This window comes from Trachemys scripta, chromosome 3 (assembly GCF_013100865.1).
Source record: "Trachemys scripta elegans isolate TJP31775 chromosome 3, CAS_Tse_1.0, whole genome shotgun sequence".
Lineage (NCBI taxonomy): Eukaryota > Metazoa > Chordata > Testudines > Emydidae > Trachemys > Trachemys scripta.
In genome coordinates, this window is record NC_048300.1 from 132,555,743 (window position 1) to 132,567,595 (window position 11,853).

The 11,853-nt window shown below is 42.6% G+C and overlaps 1 protein-coding gene across 1 annotated transcript in view; it reads right to left on the minus strand.

Annotated features, from left to right (window-relative positions):
* UFL1 (UFM1 specific ligase 1) overlaps positions 1-3,527 on the minus strand; it is a 45,157-nt gene extending 41,630 nt beyond the window's left edge. The window contains exons 1-2 of the mRNA XM_034766014.1: positions 3,370-3,527; positions 1,967-2,112 (exon numbers count right to left, since the gene is read on the minus strand). Of these exons, the coding sequence (XP_034621905.1) occupies positions 1,967-2,112; positions 3,370-3,446 (223 nt within the window). The 5' untranslated portion in view covers positions 3,447-3,527. The remainder of the gene's footprint in view (positions 1-1,966; positions 2,113-3,369) is intronic.
* Positions 3,528-11,853: the final 8,326 nt, after the last annotated feature.

Consider the following 11,853-nt stretch of genomic DNA (forward strand, 5'->3'; position numbering starts at 1 on the left):
CTTCACACAAGGGGGAAAGACTTCAGATTAACTAGAGGTACCATATGCTTTCTCCACATTCTAATTTAGGCCATGTCTACACTAGGAATGTTTATCCAACACAGCAGGGATCGGCAACCTTTGGCACGTGGCCCACCAGGGTAAGCACCCTGGTAGGCCGGGCCGGTTTGTTTACCTGCCGCATCCGCAGGTTCGGCCGATCACAGCTCCCACTGGCCGTGGTTCCTGCTCCAGGCCAATGTGGGCTGTGGGAAGCGGCGGACAGCACATCCGTCGGCGCTGCAATCAGCCGAACCTGCAGACGCGGCAGGTAAACAAACCAGCCCAGTCCGCCAGGGTACTTACCCTGGCAGGCTGCGTGCCAAAGGTTGCCGATCCCTGCAATACAGTATACTGTATCAGCACCTAGGGTGGACGCAGCTATACTGGGAAAGCAGAGCTTCGTATTAGAATAGTAAAATGACTCCACACAGGTAAAACAAGCTATATTGTTTAAAAGTGTAGTTTTACTGTTATAATTGTGTCTGCATTAGGGGCTTATGTTGACACAGCTGTTGGGCAGGGATCATACCTCTTCACACCTCTGACTGATAGAGTTATGTTGGTAGAAATCTGTAGGCTAAACTACCCATTTGCTATAGACAAATGGGTAGTTTAAGCCATATATGCTCCCTGTGCATCTAAACCACACCTAATACAGCAAAGCTTTTACTACTGTTCATTCTGTGATATCATATAGACATGGAAGAATGGGCTGGATATTATTCTATATTTCTACATCAACAAAATTGATTCTAAATTCTGATTGAGACATTTTTATTGCTAGTGATGATGTAAGATGCAGAAACAAATATGATTTTCAGATTCTGAGTCAAGGTTGCAGGCCTTGTTCTCAGACCTCATCTATTTTAGAAAATTTAGAAAATTTGCACAGATGAAACTAAGTCAATTTAACATCAAATCTAGTTACACCAGTCCAACAGAGATGTTCTTAAATTGGTTTAAATTACAATTCCTATGGCTGTAATGCATCTATATTAGAGGTTTTCACTGGCATAATTATATTGGTTTTAAATTGATAGTTATATTATTGTAAGTTTTCTAACAGATATACACACCTTTCAAAAATAATCTACTTGTGAAGTGAGTATTTGAGAAATCAAACCTCATCATGGAACGTTTTAGATCCACTTTTCTGATTATAACTGCACATACATTTATTCCTCCACAGAGGAAAATGATTGGTTAGTTGAGTGGTTTGCTTGATTCAACAACCTTCTTTAACTTGTCTTTGAAAACTGTCTAAATACACCAATCATGTTTAGATAATTTCTGACCATCAAATAACAATGTTCAGTACGAAACAAAACCACTCATATACACATGCAAATGCTTATTTTGTACTACAAGATCAGGCCTTAAGTGCCCACAAAAGTACAATGAATTTTTTCAGTCTTACTCACACTTTTAATCTGATAGTGATGGAGTCATTAACAATCATTAAACACAGCACTACATTTACTGAATTTATAAAAATCTATTTTAATTTACTATACAAGATATGAATAATATTAATGCCCATAAGATATCAAAGCACATATTTTGGCTTACAGCGTGTATGTATATGTGTGTGTGTGTGTATATATATAAATATATTTATATATATAAAAATAATAATATTAGCAATATATTAAGGGCGCTAAAAGATTTCTTTTTGTGCGTTGTAACATCCCTGTCCTATATTCTTGATACCACAAAATAAGGTAACATTGACAATTCTGGTTCACAACCAGCCAGTGGCCGGAGTTTGGAAGGGAGACAATCCTCAATGAAGCAACGGGGAAATGCAAATTTAAGTAATATTAAGTTTATTGAAGGACAAAGGCAATCTTTGAATCCCCGAATTATTTTCTATGATCTTGCTATTAATTTAACTGAAGTGAAGAAAAACAAATGTAACTCTTACCACCACAAACATGAAGCTCATCCTGTATTTCTCGGCTAATCTGTGCTGGAGTGATATACTCCTTTCCATCAAGCGTGTGCACTACATCCAGCTGCTTTTCAGCAATCAACTTAGCAACAATCTCTATGCAGTTACGTTCAGACAGCCTGTGGACGTTATAAAGAGTAACCAAGTCATTTTAAATGAGAACTTCTACTTTTGGGATAAATAACTGAAGCTTTTCAAATTTTACAAACTGAACGATTATTTTGCTATTCTCTGCACACAACTTTCAGTATAAAGCAACAGAGGGTCCTGTGGCACCTTTGAGACTAACGGAAGTACTGGGAGCATAAGCTTTCGTAGGTAAGAACCTCACTTCTTCAGTTGCAAGGGAAGGTTCTTACCCACGAAAGCTTATGCTCCCAGTACTTCTGTTAGTCTCAAAGGTGCCACAGGACCCTCTGTTGCTTTTTACAGATTCAGACTAACACGGCTACCCCTCTGAAACTTTCAGTATGTCAATTTTATACAAGATCCTAATTCTCTTCATTTTAAAAACATGGTTTTAGTACCTGCAAATGCTCCTAGAAATGATTAACTTTATTCATGTGAGTAGTATCAATGAAGTCAGTTTCCTTGCTCTCATGGATAGTCAATGTTTCAATGAGACCGCTCACATCAGCAAAGTTAAGCTCTTTGTCAACTTTGCAGGATGAGGCCCTATGATTGTAATTTGTTACTTTGGAGTTTGATTTTGAAATTAGTTAAAACAATTAAGCAAATGACTGCCCTTATACAAATTACAATTGTTTGTCAAGACAGATAAAGACAAAGCACTACCAAAAGATTAAATATTTAGCTGATCTGCTGAGGTGGATAAATAGGAGGCTGGAACTGAGAAGGGCGCTATCAGTTTGAAATCCCATCAACTTTAAAATGTGAGTTGTTAGTTTCACTTGCCCATTTCTGTAGTTTTACCATAACCGCTTTCCTATTTCAAAAATGGGTTTCCAGACCCAAACACTGGCTGACTCTGCAGTGACGGCGCAGGACGCACTGGGCACGGAGCAAATAAAGTATTTTCTACTCCAATTTCAGCCACAGTGACCCTTGTTATGATCCGGGCTGCGGTGTGCTCGACACTTCACCGCCCCCAGTGCAGGGCGCTGCATACTGGCCGCCCCACACCCCACTGGGCGGAGTGCTTCTCCTTCCCCCCGCCACCCCTGAGTCCTGGGCACCGGACCTCCCCACAACCGTCAAACACGCAGTGCCCGGCGCTGTCCATCCCCCCCAGCGCTTGGGCTCGGGGGTTCCGCGGGCCGAGTCCGGGGGGCGGGGGGGTGAGACGCGCGCGTAGCTGGGCTCCTCCTCTCGGTTGCCAGGACTCGGCGGAGGAGGGGGTACCCCAGTCCCTTCACCTCTGCGCCGCCTCGGCGAACTGCGCCCGCTGGAAGTCGGCAGCCAGTCTGCGGATCTCCTCCCAGGCGGCCGCCATCGCTGCCCCCTCCGCAGCCACACGTCAGCCTAGCCGCCAGGCTACGGACCGCGCACAGGGACATACCGCTGCGGCGCGTTCGCCTCCCCACAGCGCCCCCTAGAGGGGGGAAGCAGTAGCGCAGGGAAAGCGGCTCCGCTCCCCGCCCCGAGTGGGAGGCGGGCTCCCCTGCGCCCGCCCAGCCCTGGGCTTGCGGGGCTTCGATTCCGCGTGGAGCTGAAACGGGGCAGGAGCCTTGTTAAAGATCTGCCCCCACGAAACCCTCCAGCCCTCAGCCCCGGGCCGGCTCCTTTCTAGCCTGCCTGGGGCAAGTCATGGCAATGGCACCAGGTGGGAGCCTCCACCCGGCTGCCAGCTGCAGACCTGCCACGGACGTCGGTACCTGCAGGTTGGCGCCTATCCGGCACGGGTGACACTTGTCACAGGAACGTGACAGTGGCAAGGAAACGCCGCTTGGTGGGGAAGGTTTCTCAGGTGCAGGATAGAATAAACTGGAGTCACCCAGGAATAGCTAAATTCACACCCCAGCCTTAATCCGAATTACCTTTCAAGTGTAGACAAACCTTACCTAGCCTATTTAAACAAACCACTTTTCCCCCAGTCTAGAAAAAGCCTTGGCTCAGGTTGAGTGATTGGGATTTGCTCGCTTGTTCGGCTTGAGCGGAGAGAGCAGCAGTCTGGGCTCAGTCGGAAGAGTACTCTCCCTTCAGAGCACGGTGATGTGAGACTGGGCTGTGTGTTTGCATTTAGAAATTGACCAGCAGAACTGCCCCTTGTTTCTGGAATAAAAGTATGCATTGGTGCTGTGGCCCTGTTGGTCCCAGGATATTAGAGAGACAAAGTGGGTGAAGTATTATCATTTATTGGACCAACTTCTGTTGGTGAGAGAGGCAAGCTTTTGAACCTACACAGAACTCTTCTTTGGGTATGGGAAAGTGACTTGCTTCAGTATAGCTTGTGTCCCTATAGCTCTGCTGGTCAATTTCTCTGTGCAAACAAGCCCTGTCTTGGAAAGGCAGAAGAAGAAATGCCAAGCAATGAGGAAATAAGGGGAGGGGAAGGGCAAGCAAATAAACTTACAAAATTGAGATTTATAAGTACTTTAAAAAAAAATAAAATGCCTAAATACCAGGTTGTACTGTTGAGTCAGCACTCAAAAATAGATTTTTTAAACAAGAAATGTCTTTCTCTTTGTGTATATGTGTGTGCACACCTTGTATGTAGCTGACACTCTGAGTAGGTTTCCCAGACCTGAAGAAGAACTCTGTGTAAGTTTGAAAACGTCTCTGTCTCACCAACAGAAATTGGTCCAATACAAGATATTACGTCACCTACTTTGTCTTTCTAATATCCTGGGACTAACATGGCTACAACAACTCTGTGTATACACAGTTTGTCCTCTGACAGTTTCTACATCTAAATATTATTCATATAAACATAGGTATTTCTACTATACAAGTCAGAGTGTTATTCAAATCAAGTAAAACCATTTGTGGTTAAAAGAAGTAGTAAACAATTTCTTTAATTATCTAATATATACACAGTAGAACCACAGTGAATTGAACTCTGATATTATTAGAGGCTGCTTGGGAACTGAGACATATACAGTAGGTACATAGGATATAAATCATGTTTAATGGGTACACATTTCATTTCTCTCTAGTATTCTGAGCTTTACTGATTCCAGAGTCATGAATATCACAAAATTTGCCTTATTCAATTGTTTCAGGCAATGTACACTCAAAATGAAGATTTATACAGGTTTAATGGAGGTAATTGATTCAAAATTCCTTATATTAATATTGTAATATGGATTGATGGTCATATTTCATGATGAATGCAAGTTTGTAATATGTTATATGATCCACATACAGTATCCTATTGATTCCCTTTTGGGAGCATCAAATCCCCATCTTTATTATGAACAATGAAAGAAAATGATGGGGGATATTAGTGCTGTCAAAATGAATCAATACTGTATGTGTGACATGAAATACATTAGAAAGTTTCATATTAGAATACCCAGAAAAGTTCACAGTGACTACTCTAAATTCCATTCTTATAGGAGTTGAAAGTTCTTCTAGTTCATCAACCAAGCATGAGTTAAAGGAACATGTTATCAATTTTGCTGCTGCTGCTCTGAGGTACTGAGGCATTATTTATCATAGGAACAATCCCTGAAGAACTGTGCAGTGTAACTGCTGGCTGCCGACATGAAAAAGAAATTATACAATTAATGGCCAATAATAACAGTTTATTGAACAAATCACATCTTGTAAAGAGCTAAAACGCTTGCTGCACTAGTTACAATACAGAAGAAATCAGGGATAGTCTAATCCTACACCCAAAATTGTCCATTGTGGTCTTCCTTAAAGGGATGCAGTGTACACATCTCTTCATGGTTGGTTGAATAGAAAGAGGGCAGGATCATGGCCCCATATTTTCCATACTTTGACTACTAGGAGTCCTTGGATTTATGGGAGAACATTCACTATAATTCTGGCCAACCTTACATGGGAGGAAGCTACTTCTGCCTTCCACACCCATGCAGAAGCTATCCAAAATCAGATGTGTTTGCATTCTTCCACTTTCCTTTCTGTTTGCTACATTCACACACACTTTAGCTGTGTTTTTATATTCCTCAGTGTAATTCCCTTTTTTTCATGTTCTTATTGAAAAGGACTACATAAAAATAATTAAAACAATGCAGTATATTGATGCAAACAAACCATAGGGGCTATTTGAGATAATTTATGATCTAAAAAGACTGTCCCAGTGTCCCATTCTCCACTGAGCAAACTGTTAGAAAACCAGACCACGAGTGTGAGTTTCAGGACAGACTGTGTGTATATGGACAGTGTATAGCAAAATGTGGGTGCTACTAAAATAATAATTTATGCAAAAAAGCTAACAAACACAAAACCACTTATGTTCAACTAATTTCAACCCATCCTGCCATTCATTTGTCAAGAAATGAGAAGTAACAATAGTTACTTATGGTTATATGGAACGTAAGGAAGTAGTTTGCCCCAAGGTTATTAATACTAGTGTGTAATATTTTTGGCTGTTGAACAGCTAGGAAATATAAGCTGAAATGTTTGTGTGTGACTTGACGTATCCACTGTACATCATAAAATGGATGATGAATTCATTAGCAAGAAACAGTCCATGGGATGATAAGGAAACATTTTATCAGTAATGTCAATGTAATATGTAAAGGATGGCAGTACTGACTGTGTATACAGAGCATGCTAAAAATGGTGTTTACGTGTGCTCTGAGTAGGCTTTTAAAAATATTAATTGGGATATGCATTAAGAGCACAATACCTCCACCTAATGCAGCCATACTACACTGGCTGAGTGTGTCATGAATAGATGCAGTCCCTTTCTTTGTCACTATCCTTCATCAAGGCACAATTATAAATAATATGTTTTTCTTTTCACTGTACTTTTCTCATCTTATGTCCTGTCTTTTCTCTTTTGTTCATGAGCTAGCAGCTGTGCTGAATGCTAATGAGACAGCACTTAGTTCAACCTCAGGCAGCCTTTTCTACATAACTTCTTTGGTTACTAAACAGCAAACCTGCAATTAATTAGGCAGATTACCTACCTACCTGTGGATAGAAAAAAACAGATTCAGTCCTTCCTTAGCAGGGAATGTGGCTTTTCTAATAATGATACCTTTTTAGGTCAAAGCTTTAATGATTATACAATCCCTGCAAAAGCACATACAAATGTGAAATTGTATTTGTATGTTGTACCGGGTAAAATGCTAATTCCATGTGCAGTTGTCTGATTTGTGCACAAATACATGTTTTATGCATGCAATTTAGACACCTATAATGGAAAGTATAACCCTATTTATATCACTAATATTATTTTAAACAATTAACTTATTTTTGTAGCTATATCTAATAGGGATTATTTATTCTTTTCTGTCTCAAAATATTTAAGTCCAAATGATGTTTTTCTCCATTTGAATTGGAAAACCTAATATATTGAAGCATTTTGATAGTAAACTCCCACACTGTATGTTGAATTAAGCCTCTTTGATCTTTCTCCAGGAAGACTGTGAAATATATTACCTGGGGTTTACTATAATCATTTGTTTATCTTTGAATATCATGCAAAATATGTAAGAGGAGGAGAGACATATTTTTGAACATTTGCAGCCTCTTATTCAGTTTTAAATCAAATTTACTGACATATTACTATGACAAATTGAAGAGAATCAAAGATTAGCTACTGTTGTAATAACTGGCCCTATAAATTTACTCTAATTGTGAGCGCAACTGTAAAAAGTGAGTGAAAGTTCATAAAATGTTACAATAACTTACAACAAATGTTGAGGGAAAAAGTGCAAAAGGGAGACAAAGATTGAATTAGTCCCCCCAAAAGGCCAACTGATGTAACTCAAAGACTGTGCTAAGATCTTGCCTCATAAGCAAGAGAAGTGTGATCCTGGAAATCAATGAACCCAAACTGGTGTGTTGAAAATTAGACCTAACTGATAAAATAATGAGGGGATGGGCTATTTCATCCATCACTCTCTTTTGGGGTCTTAAAAGAAAAGACATTGGAGGGAAAATCAAGAAGAAGCAACTGCTGCAACAAGCTTTACCATCATGGCTACCACCTTCACCATCTCCTGGGACCCTGGGATCTACTGTAACAGAGTTAGGCCTTCATTATTCTGATCCTGAGAGATGTCCTGACCACAGCAGCCAGAGAGAGAGGAACCTAGATGATATCACTACCTCCACCTACACTGGCTCCGGCTAAATCCCAGCCCCATCCGGGATGTGAGACTGTGTCAAACCTCATCTCCCACCTGCCAAAGAATCTTTTTTCTTTCCCACTTTCTTCTCTTTCCTATCTCTCTCCTTTTGCCTTCTGTCTAATAAGAGTCTTGCTTAGCTGGCCAATGTTGTATATTTTGCAACACTGCTGTAAGCCTGTGACACAGGTTGCCAGGCATCTGGTTTTCGACCAGAATGCCTGGTCGAAAAGGGACCCTGGTGGCTCCAGTCAGCACCACTGATCGGGCCGTTAAAAGTCTGGTTGGTGGTGCAGTGGGGCTAAGGCAGGCTCCCTACCTGCTCTGGCTCTGCGCAGCTCCCGGAAGCAGCCAGCATGTTCTTGCGGCAGGGGCAATCAGGGAAGCTCTGCGCACTGCCCCCACCCCGAGTGCCGCCTCCTCAACTCCCCTTGGCTGGGAACCATCAATAATGGGAGCTGCGGGGGTGGTGCCTGCGGGTACGGACAGTGTGCACCGCGCAGAGCTGCCTGACGACACCTCTGCCTGGAACCAGACATGCCAGCCGCTTCCAGGAGCAGCGCGGAGCTAGGGCAGGCAGGAGCCTACCTTAGCCCCACTGCACCACCAACCAGGAGCTGCCTGAGGTAAGCACTGCCCAGCCGGAGCCCGCACCTCAAACCCCCTGTCCCAGGTCAGAACCCACTCCTGCACTCTAACTTCCTCCCAGAGCATGCACCCTAACCTGCAGTCCAACCCCCTAACCCAGGTTGGAACTCTCTTCTGCACCCAAACTCCCTCCTGGAGCCTTCACCCCACACCCCATCCCACACCCTAACCCCCTGCCCCAGCCTGGAACCCCCTTATTTACCCTGAACCCCTCATTTCTGGCCCCACCCCAGAGCCCATAACCCCTCCTGCATCCCAACCCACTGCCCCAGCCCAGTGAAAATGAGGATGGGGTGAGCGAGCGATGGAGGGAGGTTGACAACCCTACCGGTGACCACAGAAGCAGTTAGAAGCAATGCCCTAAATGACCAAACACTGGTACAAGTTTGCCAGGCCTCAGATTATTTTTTCCCATCTGTGAGGCTGCAAGTGAAAGTCAACACAAGAGACAGAAGTTGCATTTGTGCATGTTTGTTTAGTTTGGGCTTCTAGGAAACAGGATTGGACTTTAACAAGAACAGCAACAAAAGCAGCTCCAGCCTCTCTTAATTAATTTTTTCTCTCTTTCCCAAAAGGACAGATATTATCATCTAAAGGGCTGCCAAACAGTAGAATTTTTTTCTTTTAAAGACTCCCTAAGCTAACGGGAACAAGGGATGTTGTTAAAACGAAAGCCTTACTTAGCATTTTATATTTCAAATGCTTTTACTGTTTTTCCTTCTTTTCTGTATCTTTACTAAAAGGTTTAAAAGATTTTTAATGGTGTGTTTGCCGTGGTACTGAGCAGGCTTTGTTCTCTGTACATTGAACCCCAAGCCTTGTTTAACTCGGTCTAATGTTGAACAGTGACTGGGTCATGTTAACACTTTTAACTCTTTGGGCCCTTTGTTCCATCAAAACTAATACAGCATTACCCACCCTGTGCCATGCAACTGAATATTTGACTTATGTAAGAAGCAAGACCAGTCTATCATGGTGAGATACAACTTTGATTACATTACAGCAAACATAAAATATTTCTTACCCTTAGATATTCGCTGCAATGAAACAGAGCATTGAAAAATTTATAAAAGTTTTATTCACACAAAACACAAGCATTCATATAATATTACAAACAATATATATGTGCTATTGCTGAAATGAACATACATTTGTACTATGGAAGGTAATAGATGAACTGTTTAAAATGGTATATTGAGAAGTAAAAGTCATAAAATCCAACATCAAGCAAGGACTAGCATTTAAAAAAAATAGAAATACACGCAGCTCGTAAAGATGACACAAAAGGGTGGTTCTCTTTTTTCTATAATTTTAAGTTGAGTTACACACACACACAATGTAATTCAGACATTTCTGTTCTAAGAATATTTTCCCCCAATAGTTTTTAAATGCTGTTTCGGTTCATCGGTTTTTATTTTAAATTTGTGTTGCAGTTGAAATGTCATTTATAGTCTTAGACCAGCAGTGGACTGGGGATTTCCATAGCGTTGTAATGCCAGTCTCTGGAAAAGGGATTAGAAAGTGGATCAGATTTGTCAACTAAGGCCTTGTCTACACTACATGGGAAATTCGATCTAAGCTACGCAATTTGAATTACGTTAATAACACAACTCAGGTCAACCTAGCTTAGATCTACTTACCACAGGGGCCACACTAGGCGATGTCGATGGGAGACGCTCTCCCATCGACTCCCCCTACTCTTCTCAATCTGGTGGAGTACAGGAGTTGATGGGAGAGCAATCTGCAGTCGATGCATCGATCGCTGCTCGTCGATCCCCCAGTAAGCGTTGACAAAACCTGAGAAGAGCTAGCTCAATCCAGTAGTGTAATTCCAAGAAGAATTACTTCTGGTGCCAGTGGTTCATTTTTTTGCTCTCTCTAGTATGAAGCTGAAATAGTAGATGAAATAGCTTATGGCCTTCCAATATTTTGTGGTTATTCATCCAACTAAATCCAGTATTTGTGTTTAGTATATGACATGACATCCCCCCGTGCATGTGTTTTGGTTTCATTTATATGCAGTAAGACAAGCCATGCAATATTATATACCAATCTAACATTTAAAACCAGTGATGTTAGAACACATGCAAGTCACCAGTTTCAACAGAGGGACCCCAATTTCTCTCCAAATATGTCTCTCACTCTTCCTTCACAATAGACATTCTTAGGATTTTTTCCCATCTATTGTGTTGTAAAGCCTAGTAATACATTTGTCTGTTCCTTCATAACTAGTACAGTGTAATTTTCAAAACTAAAATATCCAAGTCAATTTGTTGCCCAAATCTCTGCACCAGAAGAAAATACTAAATGAAGTGTAACAATTATTCATACATTGTGGATTATTCAGGCATCTAAAACAAGACAATGTAAGAAACCTGGGTCAAACTTTGGCTTATATAAACACATGTAGCTTTATTAACTTCAGTAGGGCTGTACCATTTTACAACAGCCAAGGAACTGGCCCAATATTTAGGGTTGCCACCTTTCTATTTGCAGAAAACTGAACACCCTTGCCCTGCCCCCTGCCTGCCCTTTTTCTGAAGCCATGCCCACACTCACTCCATCCCCACTCCCCTCCATTGCTTGCTTTCCACCACCCTTGCTCACTTGCTCATTTTCACTGGGCTGCGGCAGGTTGTGAGAGAAGGTGAGGGCTCCAGCTGCAGGCTCTGGAGTGAGGCTGGAGGTTGGGCTGTGGGAGGGGGTGAGGGCTCCAGCTGGATGTGCAGCTCTGGGGAGGGGTAAGGGATGAGGGGTTTGGGGTGGGGGAGGGGGCTCTGGGCTGGGGTGGGAGGTTGGGCTGTGGGAAGGGGCTCTGGGCTGGGGCTGGGGGTTGGCGTGTAGGAGGGGGTACAGGCTTTGGGCTGGGAGTGCGGGCTCCGGGATGGGGCCAGAAATGCGGGGCTCAGTGTGCAGGAGGGGGCTCAGGGCTGGGGAAGGGGTTGGGGCATGGGAGAGGGTTCGAGGTGAGGACTCTGGGTG